This window comes from Crocodylus porosus, unplaced genomic scaffold, assembly GCF_001723895.1.
Source record: "Crocodylus porosus isolate Cpor-Errol unplaced genomic scaffold, CroPor_comp1, whole genome shotgun sequence".
Lineage (NCBI taxonomy): Eukaryota > Metazoa > Chordata > Crocodylia > Crocodylidae > Crocodylus > Crocodylus porosus.
This window is the reverse complement of record NW_017728910.1, coordinates 34,085,712-34,108,208: the sequence shown is the minus strand read 5'-3', so window position 1 is coordinate 34,108,208 and position 22,497 is coordinate 34,085,712. Positions and strand designations below refer to the sequence as shown.

General features: G+C 43.0%; 1 protein-coding gene across 1 annotated transcript in view; it reads right to left on the bottom strand.

Moving 5' to 3' along the window:
• The window catches only part of DNER (delta/notch like EGF repeat containing), a 242,759-nt gene extending 220,467 nt beyond the window's left edge, over positions 1-22,292 (bottom strand). Inside the window, exon 1 of the mRNA XM_019532557.1 lies at positions 22,146-22,292. Coding sequence (XP_019388102.1) covers positions 22,146-22,292 — 147 coding nt within the window. The remainder of the gene's footprint in view (positions 1-22,145) is intronic.
• Between the last annotated feature and the right edge of the window lie 205 nt (positions 22,293-22,497).

Here is a 22,497-nt window from a genome sequence, read left to right as displayed (position 1 = left end):
GAAACTATGAAATATATATAAATAAAAAAAATCTGACCATTTCCTAACAAAATAAAGTATAGAACTTTATCATCTGTATACATGCATATTAAACTATATGATTAGCTAATTATGTATACAAGCATATGTTTCTAAATAGCAAAAAATAGGGACTGAGTTTAGGAGAAAGTCTATTGATATCCACATGACTTAAAGGTTATCCTTTTTTTTTCCCTTTAAGAAAGCAACTAACCGTTTGAATACAGAACAAGACATTAAGCTTTAGGTTTCTTTCTTTCCATTTTAAATAGGGATTAGTTAATTAGATATCTTTATGCATGTCAATCAGCTCTGCACAGAAGACATTGGGAGACTATTCTACTACAAACAGGTTGCATCTAGACATACAATTAATGTGAAGAAATAAACTCCAGAGCTGTTCACACTGGAGTCAACTGCTCCCGAGTGCAGCATCTATATGTGCACCCAGGTAAGCAGTAATTTGAGCTGGGTGGCACAGACCCCCAGTGGGCTGGGCTGACCGGGTGCAATTAATGCACCCGGTCAGCATCTGCACATGTGTTTCAGTTCAGTAAGTTACTCCACCGTAAGACAGTAATGTCCCCAACAGTAATATCCTATGGCAGAGTTAATTAGTTTACTCCGCCCTAATACCAGCTCATGTGGAGACAGTGATACTTTACTGCAGAGTTAACTGGGCAACTCCACAATAAAGCGCATGTGTAGATGCACCCACAGTATCCTTCCAATCCACCTAGTGGACCTCACATCAGGACAGTCCCGGTTTACTGTGCATTCTGAATCTCAAAAGATTGATTTTAAATAGGTGGCCCATAGAGAAATACAGTTCTTGTTTTATATAAATTAATTACTTCCCTTCAGAACCTCCCCCACCCTGGGAATAAAAGGTGAATAAAATGAAGAGACCAATACAAAGGGAAACAGATGGACAAAGATAAGAAAAAAGAAACAAATTTTTTAAATGCAAAGGCCATTTAAAAATATTTCCCAAACCCAGACTACAGCTCCGAGTCTGGATAACATTATTGCTCCATCAGCTGTCACAGAACTGCTCTGGGCAACATTAACCTGTTCCTACCAGAAAAACTGTTAAGTTGTAAGAGCATAGCTGTCTGCCTGGCAAGAAGCAGATGGCTTATTAGAATGCAAGTCATGGCGTTCCACCTACAGCAGTATACGCTGCTCTGGTGGTTAAAGCTTAACACATCTCAGAGTAAATGTAACTGCTACTAAACTAGCATCAGCAACGTGGCTCATGCTACATAACATTTAAAAAAAGAAAGTACATGCTTGGACAAATTGAAAACAGTACCTGCTAATTCTCTTAAAATCTAGAACTACCCATCTTAAAGTCCTCAATTCCCTAGTGCAGTGGTACTCAACAGTTTTTGACCAGCAAGATGGCTGTGCAGTGCCCAATCCCTCCTTGGGCCAGATACAGCCACCCAGGGGGGCTCCATCTGGCCACAAAGAAGGGGGCACCTCATCCTCAATCCAGCCCCATGGCAGAAAGGGGCTTGGCCCAGACCTGATCCAGCCCCACAGCAGGAGGTGGCTTGGCTCTGCCCCAACCTACTACAGCAGAGGGAAGGGGGCATGGCCCAGCCCCATGGAGGGGAGGGGAGAAGGGAAGGAGAAGGGGGCATGGGAGGGTGGTCCAGCCCCATGGTAAGAAGGGGGCACAGTCCAGTTGCAGCCAGGCCACACAGAGGAAAGGGGGTATGGCTCGGCCCAGATCTGGCCATGCCAGGGGGAGGTTATATCACCCCTGCTCTAGTGTTCTTTCAATGTACACTTTGTAAAATACATTGTTTCTAATTACCCATTGTTCCTCACCTCACCACTGGCACTTTTGCCTACTCTTCTGCCTTACCCTTTGGCTCAGGAGAAGAGCCTCATCTTATCTTGGTACTCTCATTGCTCTCTGCACCTGAAACATCTTTCTTCTCTTCATACAACGTCTCACCATCCTTTAAACATACCTTTTTGTCCTGTTTTCTATCAATCACCTCTATGGTACCTACTCTTGAAAACATTTCAGTCCCTATTTGGAAATATCAGACAATTTCAAGAAATATAGCAACTGAATTGTACAAAAAGGCATACCGCAAAATCCCTAACTGTGTAACACCACTGACATTTCAAAAGCTAGGACAATTTATACTACCTGAGGCTCTGAAATATTATTAAGAATTTGTTTTAACCCTAGTTCTTACTTTCTCCAACTATTTTTTTTATACAGTATCTTTGTTTTATATTTTGAACAACTGCTGCAACCTCTTAAAGTTGGGCTAAGTAACTTCTATGCTTGCAGCACTACACTTTCATCTTTCAAAAGCAACCACACCCCTTGAAATGATCTTTCAAAGCAGTGTGCAAAACGTTACAGAAAATGAAATAAATATTTAATAATACAATGAATGAGACCTGTCTAAACTTTCTATTACTGTCGCTATCATACTCTGTCACTAGCACTAACACCCTAATTTAGGCTTGCCTAACATCTTACCTCATTTGTATTTTTCCAAATATGTGCCATATCTGGACCATAAAATGTTCCACATTATTAAAAGGTAACATACAGAAGTATATCTCTGTAATTTCTCAACTTCATAGGGGAAATAAGTGTTCCATAAGCCAAAAATATCTAATATTGTTACACGTAAAAATCATGCATTAGGTGAAAATAGAAGAAAAAATAGTAAACAATGGAACCAGTATCAAATCCAAAGCATTTTTGTACACTGTTTTATTATAATTGTATCCATTGCCTTAGTTACCAATACAGCTACTCTGTTATAATTACATCTTCACTGATTGTCAAAGTTAGACCCATCAGTATATAACAGTAGTTCTCAAACTTTTTAGACTTAAGGCACTCCTGAATAGTTTCAAGGCACCTCTTAGAAAATGTCAGCTCTTATTTTCACTTGGTTTCTGTTTACAGAAAATAACAGTACAATTTTTATGTTGCTAAGAACTCAGGAAGAACATAACAGATAAGGATGTTTTTAACACAAGGATTCCTGTTTGAAATTTATGGGTTTATCTTATGAATCCTAGCATGTTGGCTACAAATGACCAACTCCAAGGATCCTTAAAATTCTGGTTTATTAGACATTATGTGCAAAATTGATGGTCAAAAACCATAAATGCAAACCTTCAAATTATGAAGGGTCCCATCTCAAAAGCCCACATGCATGCACATACACACATACATGGCTGCTGCAATAGAGCACCAGTGTTGCGTATATCTATCCTAAGCACTGGACGATGGCCAGTTGAGGTTTCCTCCAATCAGTGTTTTTTTCCAGAAGGGAGTCACCTGCTGGTTCTTCTGGCTGGATAGGTAGAGTGCTGATCAGGTCAAAAGGGTGCCACCAAGGGTAACTCTTCACTGCCTCTTATCCTCCTCTGGCAGACTTCCGTGCTCTCCCATTTTCAGATTTGCCCAATCCAGGGGTCCCTGACCCTCGTGGGATGTCCCCTGGGCAGTCAGCTGTCAGCCCCTGGGGTCATGTCCATTGGTACATGAAGTTCCAAGTGTCCATTGATGATTTTGATTATTTTAGTCTTTGGCATTGAAAGCAGCTGATTGGGAGGTATTCAGTCCCAATAGCCAGTCTCTGGTGCTGTTCAACTCGAACCAGGGCTTCTGTTCCTTTAACAATGAAGTTTCAGGGAGCTCCCAGCTCAGTATTGATCCTTTCCTCTTGTAATCTTTGGTTTCTTAGGTGTTAATCCTTCCTCATTAACTCGTTATTGTACCTAGCTACTGTTGTTACACAATCACTTACTCATTCCTTTTCATACAGAGATCAGCCTGATGCAGAGAGACAGTAGTTTGATTCCCACCCTTTCTATTATTGTTACAAAGTACAACTTACTTCTAAAAATAAAATACATTTGTTACAAGGTTGAAAACATAAAATATAAAAGGTGAAATGCAATGGCACATACAATAGATAGAATACCAAACACAGTGAAGGGGAAAATACAAATATAGAATACTGTATTATACTATAAAAAGTACCTATAAAATATAATTTCATCAGAAGTACAACCTTGTATCCTTATCAAACTGCATCCTATTTATTTCAGACCATTACTCCAATTTCTCAAAATTGTTTTGAATGCTAATCTTTTTCTTTTAAATGGTTGCAGTTCTCCCAGCATGCAGATTTAATAGATCTATGTGTAAAAACAAAACCAGAACATCACAAAATGATCACAATGGGGAAGCGTGGTCATGCCAAAAGATAGGTTGCAGATACAGGCAGACCTGGACAGGCTGGAGAGCGGGGCAGACCAGAACCAGATGAAGTTCAACACTCAGAAGTATAAGGTGCTCCATCTGGGGGCAAATAATCCCCAACATACCTATAGGCTTGGTGGCGACAATTTGACTTGCACCACAGCCGAAAGGGACCTAGGGGTAGTGATCAACCATCACATGAACATGAGCCAGCACTGCGATGCTGTGGCCAGCAGGGCAAACAACATGCTAGCATGCATTAACCATTGCATCTCATGCAAAATTAAGGAAGTGATACTCCGTACCGGTGAGACCACAGCTGGAGTACTGCATCCAGTTCTGGGCACTGCACTTCAAGAAGGACATGGAAAAACTTGAGCGGGTCCAGAGAAGAGCCACCCATATATTCAGGGACTTGTAAGATAAGCCATACAATAAAAGGCTAAGAGACTTGGGCCTCTTCAGCCTACAGAAAAGAAGGCTGAGACGGGACTTGATAGTGGCTTACCACTACATCAGGGGAGTACATCAAGAACTGGGTGAACAGCTGTTCACCAGAGCACCCCTGGGGAAGATCAGAAGCAATGGATACAAACTCCTGGAAGGTCACTTCAGCCTCAATTCCAGAAAAAACTCCTTAACAGTCAGGGTGCCCGGACTGTGAAATAAACTCCCTCCAGTGGTAGTGCAGTCACCTACCCTGGAGATCTTCAAAGGGAGACTGGACAGTCAACTCACTGGGGTCACTTGACCCCAGTTGTGTTTTCCTGCCTAGTGCAGGGGGACTGGACCCGATAACCATATGGACAGAGGCATATCCAGGGGGTGCAGTGGTACTGATGCCCTTCCCTTTCAGTTGACCATGCCACAAGAAAAGCAGCCAAGGAAATTTTCTTTTAAGTCCCCAAAGCAAATACGAAGTCTCCCCCTCCTTTCTCCAGGTCAATTAAGTATATGCAAGCAAAAATTAAGAAAGAAACAAAACAGGGTGATGTTACAATGGAGGTATAAAATTAAGAAGTAGTGGTGGATGAGGTATACTTCAAGCAGGTCAAAAGAACATTTAAAATAGATGAGTTAACAGGGGGAAGAAAATCTTTCAAACTTTAAATTTTCCAGAAAGTTCATGACATATAGAGGACAATTTTTTGTCTCAGAACACTGAATAAAAAGCAGGAGACTAATCTACATGGGGACCTGGTGCTGACCAAGAGGAGGAACTGGTTTGGAGCATGAAGATTGTCAGAAGTTTGAAACTGATCATGACATAAAAAGCAGTAAACTAACAAGGACAGTGGATTTCAAAAGGGCAGATTTCAAACTACTTAAAGGTCTAAAGTCACAAGGTTCTAGTGTTCTAGGACTCGGCAGAAAAGGGGAGATATTAATGGAAGATGCATAAAAGATAAAGCCTACTTTGCATCAGTCTTCCCACAAAAACACACACACACATACTAACTGTAACCAGATGAGTAGAAAATTAAAGTAAGCAAAGAAGGGAAAAGAATCTAGGTCAGTGCCCACTAAGGAACTCATGGAAAATTTTAATTAAAGTCAGTGGGGCCTGATCGAAGTTGCCCCATAAAGGCAACTGAAAGAACTAGGTAAAGAAATGTTAGTGCTACAGGCAATATTTGCAAACTCTTGTGTGAAAGGTGAGCTCCAAAAGGACTGGAGAAGAAATATAATGCCCATCTTTAAAAAAAAAAAAAAGATGGCAAACCATAGACCAGCTAGGCTGGGAAATTACCAGAACACTCCCTAGTTTGCCTTGTTTGTAGTTTAATAATTCCACAATACTACTTTTTTTCCAGGAGACTTAATAGAAATAAAACAGACAAAGTAAGAATCAAGGTATCTGCATCTCTCCCAAGACAGTTGCACTTAACTTTGGGTTAGTAAGGCCTACATTGTGTATATGCTTTCTGTCAAGCAGAAAAAGTTTATTTTGCAATTGCAAAAAACACAGGTAAAGGCATGAACTTGTGAACTTGTTTTATTTGTGCTGGTTGCAACTACTGTGATGTCCCACTACCTTTCAACTCTGGTATAATAATAGTAGCTCTCTGGAGAAAAAACTTTCCCAAGGGGGAATAAATTAAAATTCACAATAAGCAGCTAGCAGAGTTTAAGGTCATCTTCGAAACATTTTTGGAAAGCTAACAAAGAATAAATAAAATAAAATCTATAACCTCAAAAATGAGAGTTGAATGGTATCAATATTAATTAAAGTAACCTGTTAGTTTTTATGTTTAAAAAACTTTAAAGTTCACAATACTATCTGAAACTGTTGCATGATACAAAATGGAAAGAGAATGACAACTACCCAGTCTGTTGTAAAATTCCATTAATCCTGTTAAAGTTGAGCGAGAGAAAAAATGAATGTAATGTGATTTGTTTTTTTGGCTGTTTCTGCATCTATTAGCGATCATCTGACTGTCAGGTTTCATAATATACTCATTGTATATATTGGTACAGTCAGCACTTGCAGAACCTAGCTGACAAAGCATAGCTAAAAATCACAAGATTTATTTCAGTCCAATTAGAATTGCATATGCCTGCACAGATGTAATTTTCAATATTTTTTCAGTATAAAGTCTTAAGACAGATGCACAGCAAGGTGCCCTTGATGTTGCAGCTAGCTTCCCAGGACAGAAAGGATATTCATATATCTAGATTACAAATAAAAGGCCTATGCAAAAATTACATTCAGATATGTAAACTACATTCTGTGTAACAGTCAGTGCATCTTATATCTTTTAAGATTTGACTGTAGTGTGTTTGCAGCATTGTATGCTGCTATAGTTCATCATATTTTAACCAGCCTTCCAACCAGCATTCTCTGTGGTGGCACCAACTTGTCATTTAATGCACATTCTGTTCATTATCTCTTTGGGGTTTTCCATTTGCTCTATATAAAGACAGCCAAAAGAACCTAGAGAGAGCTTTAACAATGACAAAAAGGGAAGTCTTCAAGAAGGACTGTAAATGAGCTGCTGCCTCATCTGCAAATGTTCCAGCTGAGAACCAGCTTAGTACAATCCTGTTAGACAAAGCTAATTTCTGGCTCACTTCTTAGAGCTGTTGCCTACCACCATGAACAATCAGGTTATGAACAGACATTCCAAAAGCTGGAGCCTGAATTGATTCAATGTTTCCAGGTTAGTCTAACCTGCATAGATTGAATCAATTTGCAAGTGAATAGACATTCACTTTTGACTCTGGAAATGCCAGCACATGCCTGCAATGGCTCAGGCCAGAAGCTGAGGTGGGGGGGGGTGCTGGAGCAAGCTGCAAGGAAGCTGTGTTGGGGGGGGCGGGGCAGTGGGCAGCCCCGCAGTGGCTTCAAGTGAACTAGCCAAGGAGGGGATTTAACTCCGACCTCCCTGTCCCACCGGCACAGACCTGAGCCACAGTCTGCTTGGCACTCCCCCTCGCTGCTGCAGTGGCAGAAGCAGGGGCATGGCCAGATGCTGGCCAGGAGGGACCCCTGAGGCAAAGGGAGCAGGGAGGAGGCTTATTCTCTCCTCTGCCCCGGGGGACCGCAGCCAGGGTCTGCTAGCCCCAACCTCTGCTGATTGCTCCCTGTGCAGGGCAAGAGGCAAAATAAGTCCCCTCTCTGCCTCCTTCTCCAGATGCCAGAGAGAGAAGGAAAATAAACCTCCTCCTTGCCCCCTTCGCCTAAAAGAGCCATGCCAGCCAGCCTCTGGCCATGTCCGCACCCCTGTCACTGCAGCAACAAGAGGGACTGGACCCTGACATGGCAGCAGCCCCTGTGATGGTGTCCTAGGAGTTCAAGCCTCTTCCCAGCAGGTGTGTGGGGCAGGCTAGCAGGGCAGGGGAGCTGCCGCAGACTGTGCAGGATGAGTACTGTGAAGTTAGTAAATATTTTTGAGGTCTTATTTTACAGCTGGTTTGAGCTTTTTATTGTGCAATAGCTACTTTGCACATGTAGCTGATCTTAAGGTAACTCCACAATTAACCAATTAATTGTACCATACCTGTAACATGTAGAGGGGGTGTCGCAGAGCACTCCGGTTCCCTGCCCCTGAGAGCAGAAACAGTTTGGGAGAGACCCCTAGTGGCAAGAAGGGGGAGGCTCAGCTGCCAGTTACCAGGGCAGCCAGTCACAGGTGCTGGTTGCTAGGACAACCACTGAGGAGCCAGCTGACAGGAAGAGGCAGGGCCTGGCTCTTCTTAAGCCCCAGGCGTGAGGCCAAGAGGGCAGTTCCCCTCTGATGGCCAACGGAGGGGGAGCTTGGCCAGTGCAGACAGAGGGGAGAAGCCCAACTGCATGAACATCCCCTGATTGCTGCTACGGGTTGGAGTATTTCCCAGTAGGGATTGGATGTTATTTGGCCGGACGGTTTAGCTTTTTATGTTATAGCCCGGGGGCTTTATGTTTCTGTGTTCGATGTTTTGACTGGAGGACTGGGTTAGGCTATTAGGGGTTGGAGGAGGCCTCATAGAGGCTCCATGGTAGCATGGGGACCCTGGCACCAGAGAGGGCAAAGGCTTTGAAGTGCAATGACCCCAGCCCCAGAGCAAGAGGGGGCAGCGAGAAGCCCCAGAGCAAGGGGGGGCAGTGAGAAGCCACAGAGAGAAGGCCAAATCACAGCAGGGCCCAGGTCAAAACCATATTGGTACCATCTGCAAGGCTTGGACTGCGCTGTAGGGAGGAAAAGGAGCCACAGATAGAGCCCCCTGGCACTGGGGTGAGTACAGTGGGCAGCCTCCCACTAATTACTTCAATCAATCAATATCAAGGCATGGCAGGTGAGTAAGCAGGCGGTTGGCCCATAACAGGAGGGCGGAGTCACCAATAGGAAGGATCCAGTAGCAATATTCCTGTCACAGGGGGCCTTAAGAAGACAAGAAGGTGGAAGAAGAGGGGTATAAAATGCTTCAAGCTTAAGTATATGCTCTTTATCTCCCTCTACAGGACATGCACAGATAAAAATCAAAGTGAATCAAGTCATGAAAACACAGCACTGACCCACAAGTCCAGCTAGGCACTCTTGGGTGCTCACGCAGCAGGTGTGTGTACACATGGAGATATCCACCATTAAGAAATCTTTCTTAAAAGAGTAGTAGGGTTGCAAAGACAAGTTCTCGAACCCTAGCAAATGTCAGAACTAAAACTGTCCATGAAACCTTAGTTTGGTCCCTCCAGTGCATCAACATTAAGACACAGTCTTTATTTACATGATCACATACAGTTTCTTCCTCATCATCCTGCCTTGTTCAGTGCACAAACAGTTCTAACTGAATAGGAAACACTTAATATCGTTTCATGCCATCATTCAAAACATGACTTCATGAGTTTTTGCGCTATACAGTATTCCAACCCTGAACTGAACACAGAATTATTAATTGCCCCAAGGGTTCTTCTCTTGTGCTTTTATGACAGCAACTCAGTTCTTTATATACATTAATAAAAACATGAATGAATCAATGTCAGTTTTTTTGAGTGCCAACTAAATAGGCTGCCCAAATTGAGAAACCTAAAATCTGACAACCCTGATTCATTTCCAGAGACCAGTCAGTTCAATACATTGAGTGAAGCATGGGTCCTTGGGGTAGAGAACCCAAATAGCATGATGCAATTAAAGATCATCATAATACATATGCACAAAAGGGCTAGTTAAGGTTGCACAGGAAATCTTACATCTAGCATTCCTAACTGTGGGTAGTTAACTTTGGAATCTAAATATTCTTTCAACATGGGAGATTTTTTGTTTGATTTAAATGTAATTTAAATGCTAGCTTGGGTTTAAAAAACACTTTAAAAAAAAAAAATCAGTGTATTCACTGAATTTCATCAAACTGGGCCCTCAACAGGACTGGGATCCTTAGCTCCAGAGTACAGTCAAATTACCACTTGAGATAGCGGAGTAACTGAAAGAAGTAGAAGTCTGTTATTTCCTATATGCATGCCAGTAGAAGGGAATAAAGACACGGTCAGGGCGGCTAGGATCTGGAACCAACTTCCAAGAGAAGTGCTGCTGGCTCCTTCCCTGGGAGTCTTTAAGAGGAGGTTAGAGGTACACTTTGCTGGGGTCGTTTGAACCCAATACTCCTTCCTGCCATGGCAGGGCAGGTCAGACTAGATGATCTACTCAGGTCTCTTCCGACCCTAGAAACTATGAAACATTTTTCCCAGCAGGATTCAGAGGCATCATCCACTGTATACCTTAGGTTTTGTCCATCTTCCCACTCCACTTCCTCCTTCCCACATGCTTCATTCCTGCTTTTAACCTACTACCACATCCAGCTCCTGTCCTCACCCCCCCTTCTGCACAATTATGTGTTCCAATCCGGTAGCTTCTTTGCTCCTGTAACATCTGCATGAGGCAGACTCAAAGCACCGGGAGAGTCAATCTCCCTGCTTTCAGCTCCAACCTTGATACAAAAGCAGCTGCCATAGCAAATGCAGGGAAAGTCCTGCTGAGACCCTGAGATATAGCTGACTCAGTTGCTCTGTGGCGATGAATGGCAATGTACAGGACAGTCAGAGATGCAGGGCTAGATCAACCTCAACACAGACAAAACATGTGGCTTGTAACTTGCCCAAATCTGGGCAAATTTTCACAGGTTCCTTCCTAACAGGGCACCTGTTTAGCTGCCCTGAAAGTCAGTGTCCAAAGCATGAAAAGGATAGGCACTTCTCAATATAATACTGTATGAGCTTTTAAAAAAAATAATACACACATATCCATTGCCTCATTCTTGGAGACAAGTGAACCACTTAAACTGAAACCTTTGCAAAACCTTCAGGCTATGGCTGATAGCCAGCATGAACAATTTCAGGCTGAATGGCTTATATTTGGAAGAGTCATATGCAACTGAAAACATAGTTTTGTAATGGAAAGTGTCAGTCAACTTAAAATAGAAGTGTAACTTTACTTATGCTTCCTATAATAATATCATTGATCTGAAAGATTTTATGCAGCCACTCTAAACCCATATTGAGAAAAGCTTTCTACCACCATTCTCCCAAGATACAGATTTGAGATCAGATTCTTTGTCCGATTCCACTCCACATCTCCAGTGTCACAAAAGCAAGGGAAACCTGCCAGAATTAGCCATCTGATTATGCCCACAGCATGGTAGAAATATGCAGAAGGTACAGAGATGTCACCGACATCTTTTATACCTCTCTCTCTCTCTCTGCATTCCTTGATGATAGTCCCATGTCTAAGACAGAAAAATGAACAGAGAAATTACTAAACCACAAAGAAAGGTATCATAGGTAGCAGGTCCAATTCAGAGCAGACCTCAGGAACCAGGGAAACAAAACAAGCTGACAGCATCCCAACATCCACTATAACCATAGAATTTATTTAATATATAAAGGTGACCACTTCAGAATTATGGAGAGGGATCCAGATTCTCTGTTTCCAATGGAAATTGGAGAAAAACATGGATTTTCCCCATTACCCAAGGAAACAATGGATTTCTCATTTTAACAGAGAAACCTATGGATTTCTGCTGCAGCAGCTGCTGCCTTCTGCAAGGGGCAGGGGGCTGCAGACCCAGGTCCCTGGACCTGTAGCCCTAGCAGCTGTGCCCCCCCGCCCCCCGCAGGGCTTTGGGGTGAGGTGGTGGGGAGAGTGAGGAGCAACCAGCAGAGCTGAGGTGCTATGGCTTGGGAGTGAGGAGCCTGGACCTGTGTTCTGTGAGCTAAGGGGGCACGGGAGAGCTCTTATTTTCCATGATAAAAAAACCCAAAATCAAATGCCAACATTTTTAGATATTTAGAATTTATTTTATTATAGTGATTGAGGCACTGGTAGGCTTCCAAACTGCTTTAAAATTGTAAATATATTAAGAAAACATTATGCTCAACTGCTACCTACATTTTATTTTTTATTTTTATATATATATAGTGGGCTTTCATTTTAAATCACAGGTTTTGGGGGTTTTAATCAGAGAATTAGAATTTTTTTTTTTTTTTTAATCAGGGAAAACCAGGACCCCTGGTTATGAAGTATTCAGCAAAAGCTGCATAAGCAGTTAAAAAAAAAAATCAATATTTACAAGACTAATGACAGAACTGCATCATACCAAAACTACAAAATAAGCAACATATTTCTAGAAGCAAATTTTCTTTTAGTTATCCCCCTCCACCATCAATAACGATAAATCAATAAATCTAGTAGAAAACAGCAATCTCTGTCTGATAATGCAGGACATCAATCTTAACTTTAAAATACTGCTAACCAAGAGCATACTGGATGGTTTCCAACTTGCCATTCCACTTCTGAGTTTTGAATATGCAGAGTAATGAAACTGCCCGTGAATGTAATAAATGGGCATAGAACATTTTCTTTACTTTAGTGAAGCAGCAAAAAATGCCTGAAGAAATTTTCTGTTTAATTGACAAATCAAAGCATGGCTGCATAAATCTATCTGGGAAACCAGCAAACATAAAACACTTATTTTTGAAAGTTTGTTTGTTTTTTAATATTATAGATGATAAAATTTGATTTTTTAATATTTTCATTCACTTTTTTCCCTTTATACTGGAAGAATAAGCTAACAAGTATCCCACATTTTGAGAACATTCTCTGGACAAATCCAAGTCAATATCAAGTCTTTTTTATCAGGTATTCCAAAATCCAGTCAACTGTATTTTTTCAAATTTACTAACATTACATTTACTTTACACAATTACATTTATTGTGGATTAAACAGTATCAGAGGAACACTTTAATTCTTGACATGCGAGAAAAGTTCAGCTATATATAGCAAACTGTTTTTTTCTAAAATGACAGCATTCAAGGTCAGGACAAAGAGGCTCAAAGAATTCAGCTGAACATCTAACCTACAATGACAATGCAAGAAAAAAAGATATGCACGTATGTGTGTAAATTAGCATCCCCTCCCAGAAGTCCACAATGTAGGATTCAAGTTCCCTTTCAAACCATCCTACTGTGCAAGAGCAGAAATCAGCAGATGCATGAGATAGCCAGGTGTTTTATTTAATTACCTTGGAAATCTTGAGTGTGATGCCAGGAGGCAAGTCCAGAGCACCCTCTGCACCAAACTTTCAGGCTTAGAGTGTGCAAGTAGGAGTGGGTGAATAAAGCATGCTTGGAGGCATCCCAGGACATAATGCCACTGCAGTGTAGACATATCCATAGGGCCAACCCCACTGTCTAGATACTCCAGACTTCTCTGGAGCACCTAGAAATGTTTGAAGGGATTCCCCCACATCCTCACAGAAGAATTCCACAGAAATCATTTGAAATAGGTGACAAAATCTAGGACTCGCGATCTACGGCCTCTCAGTTTTAGGTACGGATTTCTCTATGCTTGGCTTTTGTGTACTGACATACCAGTAATTTATTTTCTTAGCTATAAATCACTGATTTCTTGCCTGCTACAAATTTTTAAAAAATGCAATGTTTCCTATTATAGCTTCAATGAAATAAAACAGTGACAAACTGTTTGTTTAAACAGAAAAGCACTGCAATCACAAATAGCAAACCAGTACAATGTATCCTGTAATACCAACTCCTTTGGACCCCATGGAACTACAGGGATACATTCAAACTGCACACCCTGTATCTGTGTCACCTGATGAAGCAGCATCTTCTGACAAACATTTACAAAAATTACAAAAAATTGCCCTGCGTATTTATCTCGTCTAGCAAAGCATTAGGGTTTGGAAGAGTATATGGAAAATAAACTCTGAAAAAAGCAGAAGAGAATGCTAGTAAACAACTATAGCAATTTAAGAGCATTTGAGTTTTATGTCCACTTTGTGGAAAGCTTCTTGCAGAGGAAGGTTTCATTAAATTCCTGCTGTGGTACATCATATGCATCTTACTGGGTCAGGTTACACAATATCTGAAGATGATGTACATAACAATCCTTCCCCCCTGTGGCTAGAAAGTGCCAAAGGCAGGAAAAATCTTCAGTGCTCTACTCACAGAAAAGCAGATGGAAATGTAAACCTGTCTGCCAAATCAGATTAAACTGTTGAAATTTCCTGATCTGTCCCTATTTCCCTCCTCTGCCTTAAACATTTACTCCCTATTAATTAGTTCAACTTAAAAAAATTCATAGAAGATAATGAGCAATGAAAAGGATGAAAATGACCATGGCTAAAAAGAAGGAAAAAAACCCACTAATGCATAGATTGTTTCCTCTGTGTTCTTAAGTATTCTGCTTCCTATGGCTAGACAACCTTCAAGTTTAATGTTCCCTTTATGTAAAGATACTGAGAGTCAGAAAACTCTGAAAGCCTAAAAAAAAAACAGAGCACAAATAACAACTGATACCCCCAGGAAACCTTTTCCCATAAGTATCATGTTTGCCTTCTGGCATGTGGGAGATTGGAGTAAAGTTAAAGTCAGAATTAACTTAAGTCTTCTATTCCAATTGTGAGGCTGAAGTACTAGATCAAAATAAAGGCTATAAATAGAAACCCCCAAATGAAGTAGATCAGTTTTGCCAGAACGTGCTCCAGCAAAACTAAACAGCTTCATTGGCAAAAACAGACATCCTCTGTTGTTCCACATGGGACTGCCACCCCTGGGACAGCACTCTGGGCATATCAGGTTCTCCGGTACAACACTCAGGGTACATCTCTGAAAACAAGAGTTTTTCCACTTGCAGAGGCATGTCCACAGGATCCCTGGCCCCAGGTGTGAAAGCAGGGAATCCAAGGTTTCCCCATTTGCAGAGGCATGCCCCAAGTTGGGGCACAGCAGTACAATGAGTTCACCCAGGGAGATTTTTAGTGGCATGCCTCCGCAAATGAGAAATGCAGGTGGCACTCCCACAGTTCCTAGGGCACACAGGATCAGGCCCCTGAAGCCCTGTGAGCACCTGACCAGGGCTGCTGGAGAGTGCAGGCTGCTCCAGGCTGCCTGCACACTCCTGCCACAAAGCAAACATCTGCTGCAAAAAAGCAGCACAAAATGATATTACCTATTCTCACTGCCACCATTTTGGGTATATTTGGCACAGCAAGGGGAATGCACATCTGTTTGTTTGTCATAGTTTCATAGTTGGTAGGGTCAGAAGGGACCTGAGCAGATCACCAAGTCCAACCCCCTGCCATGGCAGGAAAGAGTACGGGGGTCAAACAACCCCAGCAAGGTGTTCATCCAGCCCCCTTTTAAAAACCCCCAGGGTAGGAGCCAGCACCACTTCTCTTGGAAGTTGGTTCCAGATCCTAGCCGCCCTGACGGTGACGTAGTGCCTCCTGATGTCTAGTCTGAATCTACCCTCTGCCAGCTTGTGACCATTATTTCTAGTCACTTCTGGTAGTGCTCGGGGGAACAGAGACTCTCCCAATGCCTGCTGGTCCCCCCTGACTAGTTTGTAAATGGCCACTAGATCCCCCCTCAGCCTTCTCTACAGGTTCAGGTCCCATAGCCTCTCCTCATAGGGCCTGCCCTGCTGTCCCCGATCATGCGAGTGGCCCCTCCTCTGGACCCTCTCCATGTTGCCCACATCCCTCCTGAAGTGCAGCGCCCAGAACTGGACACAGTACTCCAGCTGTGGCCTGACCAGTGCTGCATAGAGGGGGAGGATCACCTCCTTGGACCTGCTTGAGATGCATCTGTGGATGCATGACAAGATAAGGTTAGCCTTCCTGACCGCTTCCCCACACTGTCAGCCCATGTTCATTTTGGCATCAATAATGACTCCAAGATCCTTTTCTGCCTCTGCACTGATGAGAAGGGAGTTCCCCGGCCTGTAGGTATGCTGCTGGTTCTTCCTTCCCAGGTGCAGCACCTTGCACTTGTCAGTGTTGAAACCTATCCTGTTCTCAACCACCCACCTCTGTAACCTGTCCAGGTCTGATTGCAGCCTATTCCTCCCTTCTAGCGTGCCCACTTCTCCCCACATCTTAGTGTCATCTGTGATTTTGAACAGGGTGCTTTTTATCCCCTCGTCCAAGTCGCTGATGAAGATGTTGAACAGTGCGGGCCCGAGGACTGAGCACTGCAGAACCCCACTGCACACATCCTTCCAGGCTGAATAAGACCCATCCACCACCACTCTCGGGTGTGGCCCTCCAGCCAACTAGTGACCCATTTGATTGTGTAGGTATCGATGCCAGTCTCCTATTTTTTTTTAATGAGAATGGGGTGAGAGACAGGTGTTGAAGGCCTTCTGAAAGTCCAGAAAGACTATGTCCACCACGACACCTGCATCCAAGGATTTTGTGACCTGGTCATAGATGGCCACCAGGTTAGTCTGACAGGACCTGCCTCTAATGAACCCGTGTTGGTTGCCCCTAAACATACTCTCCCCTGCTGGCCCCTCGCAGACATGCACCAGAATAATTCTCTCAAAAAGCTTGCCCAGGATTGATGTAAGACTAACTGGCCTATAGTTTCCTGGGTCCTCCTTCCTCCCTTTTTTGAAAATGGGAAGTGTAAGAAACCGGGAGAAGATACGCTGCTAATGGCAATAAAATACTCTTGCTTCCTAAGGCCCTGCAATGGGATTCTGCCACCACCAGGGAGAGCTCTAGGCTCCCCCTCAGTGCTAGTCCAGGGGCTGGCTAAGAGCATTGGGCCAGGAGACAGTTATTTCCTGGTCAGGGGTGGGACTTTGGTCCCTGTCCCTGGGGCAGAGACCATTTCCCCCTGCCCTGGCAGCAGAGAGCTTTGCAGCCTTGTCTCCCTGATCGGGGCAGGGAGCTTGGAAAGAGCTGCAAGGGGAGGAGCAGGTCACAGTCCCCTGCCCCAATCCACCAGTGGGGCAGCTAGCAGCAAGCCCTCAGCTGGGCAAGGATTCTTCACCCAGCCAGGGGCTTGCTACTAGATATCCCACTGGTGGATCAGAGCAGGGGGCTGGGACCTGCCCCACCCCTGCAGCTCTTTCCAAGTCCTGCACCTCAATCACTGAGTTGGGGCACAGGCCTGGGATCTGCACATGAACAGGACAGTTCCCAGCCCCTGCTCTGCAATTGTGGGGTGGGGGCTGGAAAGCTTGCTCTCTGCTCAGCTCTGCAACCATGGAGCTGGGTGGGGAAACAGGCTCCCCAACCTCCAACCATCAGGGAGCTCCCAGCACCAGCCCTGTGCCAGTGGAGCTGGCACTGGGACATAAGGATCTCCCAGCCCTCCACTCCCCAGTCATGATGGCAAAGCAGAGGCTGGGAGATAAGGATGTCCCAGCCCCCACTCCCTGATTGCAATCTTGAAGCAGGGGGCTTGGAGCTCCTTGCTGCCAGGACAGAGGGACATAGTTCCCGCCTGGGCTCTGGTGGCAGAGGCCAGCCACTCTGGCAGCAGGCAACTCCCAGGGGCAGGAAGCAATCTCCCACCCCTGGGGTTTGGCTGACGAGGCACAGGATTTGCTTTAGGTCAGGCTTCTAAATTTCTTATTTGCATTTGCAGGTAGCAAATTTACTTGTGATTAGCAATGCTTACTGCCCAGTAAACTACACTACTTAGCAGTAAAGTGTCTTGTGCAGATGCACCCACAGAGGAGTAAAAATTAATCTATTTTAAAACAGAAACAAAAGCTAAGATATTCACTGAAAGAAATAAAAGTAAGTTATGGCAACATAAGAAAGAAAGAAAACATTAAATTAGTCAGGTTTATCAACCTGTTTTCTAAAATAAAAAACTAATCACAAGATTAAGAAACTGTTTTTAATCATGTCTTTCAGCAACAAGAGATGCAATGCAGAGATAACGAGCACAAAGAAATGGAAGGAGGAAGTCTATGGCTGAACTATTATGTACAAAGAACTACCTTTGTATTGCAAGGATAGAAAAGTGCATCATCAAGCAACTGTACTTGCAAGTACTTTATATAAGAGTACTCTAACATATTAAAAAGTGAGTCAGCATGAAACATTTGCTAGAATTAGTAACATCTCCCTAACGTCCACCTGGAGACATATGTCCTTGAAGCATGTGCACTGCAAGATTAATGGCATCCAAAACAAAAAAAAAATCTAAAAACCTTAATATAAATGAAGAATACAACATAACTCATGCCATGCATAATATAACATTAATATTTTGAAGTATTTACCCAGAGAAAAAATTATCCAAGAACACCAATACCCCAACCCAGAAGATAAACATTAAAGAACTCCACTACTGTTCATGTTAGAAAAAAATACCTTTTAAATTCTCTACTGCTTAACTTTATATTTACATGCATTTTCCCCCTAAATATTAACTAACCTACATAAGAAATACTCTATCATCCTTTTATTTGTTTCTTCTTTTTTATAAACCATATACTATTTTATTTTCCTTTTAAGAAGTCAATAGTTGCATTTTTCAACAAAATCATTTTTTTCTATTTACTCAACACACTTCACAAATAAGTGTCTGTTTTCTTTGATCCCATATTACCCAAATGTTCCACCCACAAGATTTTCTGTAAGACTCCCAAAGAAAGAATTTAATTACCACTTAGCAAGGTAACTTACAGGTATGCCCCATAACCAATATGCTTTGACTCATGGTGTGTTTTGCAGACTATGGAGCTCTCAGATGAAACAATTTCTAGATACAACACAGTGCTGGTGACACCAATTTTTGGCACCAGGCTTGATCTCAAATACTCTCTGTTTTGGGTAAGAAATTATATAGCTATCTAGAAGATCCTAATTTTCTTGACCCTTGGTTTAGGCCTGACCTCACAAAGAGACATTATTGTTTTCCTCAGTATAGCTCTGGGGATAGATAGTCAATTATCTATTAGGGCTGTGCAAAGCTTCGGTCCCCAATTCAATTCGGCAGAGATTCGGCAGCTGAATCTGAATCAAATCAGAACCCTCCGAATCAATTTGGAGAGATTTGGAAAGAATCAGATATTTGGACATAGACACAGCTTTAAATGTTTTTCACTAAATACCTCCAGGTAGCAGGTGGCTCATGAATGCTGTGATGCTGGGGACCCCCCACCTTGCTCGGCAGCAAACCAAGAAGTGGACCAGGAGCACTTCCGGTCCACTTCCTGGTCCTCCAGGGAGCGCATGGGCCCCCCCCCGCACCCTTTCAGCTCGGTGACTGGTGCCTCCTGGGTCTGGGGGGGAGCACCCAGGCTCCCCTGCAGCTGACTGCCCAGCCTGAGGGGGGAGGGATCCAGTGTGCTTCCCAGCAGACCCGGAAGTGGATCAGAAGCACTTCGGGTCCACTTCCAGGTTCACCGCCAACCACATGGAGGGCTCCACCGCACTCCTTTGGGACACTCCACCTGTCCCAGCATAGCAGCAATCACAAGCTGCACCTGCTACCTCAGGGTATGTAGAAAAAACTTTTAAAGTTGTGTCTATGTCCGAATTGCTGATTCTCCAAGTAGGCATCAAATCTTCAGATTTGGATTCGGCCGAATTGAATAAGGGACAGATCCGAATCAATGAATCAAATCACTGTCCCCGATTTGGGCCGAATCCAAATCAAATAGGGCCCAGTTCACACACCCCTATTATCTATCCATACAGATTATTTTAGCTGTCTTTAATACCAATAATTATCAGATGCTGTTGCCCAATTTGTGGTGGGCCAGCCAGGACTGATCACTGGTGGTTCTGGTTCTTCCTCGTCTAAGAGTTGAGATTGGATTTGCTAAATGGGCAACTGCTTACTCTCCAGCTCTCGTAAGTGGAGTTCTTCAGCATTCCCTTATGTCACCTTTCTTGTTCATCTTGTATATGAAGTCACAGTGGAAATTGTTAGAGGCTTGGATTGCAGCATTTTCTGTCAACTCTAGTGACTTTCCTATGGACTGCAGGTACTATGGTTATAGTACGCAGTATATGAGCTGTGATGTATTACAATAGCATACCTCTAAGTGAAGGAAAAGAGAGAGCATATATGCTGTTAGGTGACTGAAGTCTGCATTTCCTTGCTTTTGAAGATGGGAAGTATGTATATTATGTCTCAATCCCTCCCCACAAACTTTTCCTACAGTATTTTCTACTGCTATGTTTGGTATAAGGTTAGGTGTAGGGACCCAAAGTTTGGGTAAAGGAAACATAGGACTTCCAAGATACATGCTTCTGAGGGGCAGATGGAGGGAAATAGCACACAACTCTTCTGACTACAGCTCCTCCTTGTTCAAATATAAAACAGTTTCAAATTAAAGTACCGACACTTGCCTAACGAATCAAACAAAATAAATGCATTAAAAAGCAAGTCAGTTAAGTTTGCATAGAATTTAAAGTTAAAGCTGTTTTCAACCAGCTAACCTAAAAAAAAAAAAAAGTGGGGAGAAGATCAAATAAAATAGGAATAGTCACTACATTTCTTATAAACTATCTAAGCTCAATAAGCCTCTACCAAGGTATCATACCACCTGGTACCACACAACATTAATACTGTTAGGGGTTCAAATAAGATTCAGAAGATAAATCCAGAAATTTCAAAATAAAAACAATCCAAGGTGTTAAAAACATTCAGCCTTGCTGTAGTCCTTCTGAGCAATTTGCAGCAGAAACATTACTCTATTATTTTTTGCAGTCAAAAAGCAAGTGAACACTAAGAACTAGCATTTTCTGAGAGGTACCTGAGATCTATTCAGGGATGCCTTGAGTCTAAAAGGGTTGAGAACCACTGATCCAGCTAATCAGGCTATATCTGAACCCAGATCTGGCCAGCGCTACTGACCCAACTTATGCAACAGTGAAGTAAAGAACCTGAAAAGTGTCTTGTCTTACAGATCAATGTTTTAGGTAGAATGTAGTTTAATGAAGTATTCACAAAAGTGAGAGACTAAAGCCCCCTCTACACGTTATATTTATGCAGCAATTAACATGTTAATTGTGGCATAAATGGCAAGGGTGCTATAAATACACCCAATTTCAGGCTCCATAAAATGGCGAAACGAGCCATAAAAATATGCCATATATAACGTATAACATTTTTATGTTTGATATGTATGGCACCTTATATTTAACAAGTGGCGAGCCTGACAATCAGTTGAGGTAAGCAGGGGAGAAGGGTGCTGAAGGGCTTCCCCTGCTGAGAACTTTAAGCCCCACACCCAGAAACTCTGGATAATCTGCTGGAAGCAGGAAATTGGAGGTTCCTGGTGGTGTTTGAAGTCCACAGCAGAAGAAACTATTTGGCTCCCCTCACCAGAAGCCTCTGATCTCCTGCACCAGCCAGAGCTGCCAGCTTGAACTGATCCTAATGCAGTCTGGATCTGAGGCCAACAGTCAGCTGATTGTCAACACCAGCCCCAAACCCTACAGTGGCCAGTTTGAGTCCCAAGGCTGGTGCCGACAAACAGCTGATTGTTGGCTCCAGAACTGCATCAGAACCAGTTGGAGACCCAGTGAGGTCCTACGGTAGGACCCAACAATTGGACAACTGTCAGCCCCAGGTCAACTTACTAGTTAATCCCTAGCACATCATAAACCCAAGATCCCCCTGCAGTGGCAAGAAGCAATGGCTTGATTGCAATATTATCCCCCATCACAAAATTGCACTTCCTGTTAGGCATATATGGCATGGCAAGAGATGTGATTGCTGGGATCAGCATTACCCCATTAAATGAACATGTGCCAGGGGCCTAATTATCCTGTCCAAAGACAAGAATAATGCAGGCAGCTGCTCTGGAATGTACTTCTCTTTTGCTCTGCACCTCCCCTACTATTTTTGTACTGGCCTTTTCTGGAACAGATGCATCATATTTCATAACAAATTACTCTAAAATGTTATTACCCAGTAGGAACTAAAAAGATTAGCAAACTCATTTTCACTTGTGATCTCAATCAGGATTTGAATCTTGATAAGGCATGAAGCCTTTTTCTTGAAAACCTTACCCAACTACCCTTTTTTGCATTGTAACTTATAACGAAAGTGCTCGAGTCCTCTCAGCCTTCACAGCTAATTTCTTCAGACCCTCCTTCTTTCTTGCCAGACTGTACCCACAGCTGTAAAGCAGCGACCTCTGCCTCAGTTTGCTCCTTCTGGGATTTCACCATTCCTAACTCCCATTCTAACCAGGCTGCTTTTTCCTCTAACTCATCCATCCACAATAGCCAGGTGAAGTTCTCTTGTTTCAGACCTTCCATGGTCTCTCCCTCAGCTATAACTAACTCCTGGCCTTACTTCTTTTCTGGCCAGGACCTAAAGGCTTCCCCCGGTATGGTCTCTGGCAGTGGTATTTCCCTTCTTCAGCTCTTCCTCCAAAGCTGTGGTGCTGCTGCCTTACTATAAAATTTCTCTTGGTCTATAACCTAGTCCAAAGGTTCATTGCTCTTCTCAGGGACAGGGGTT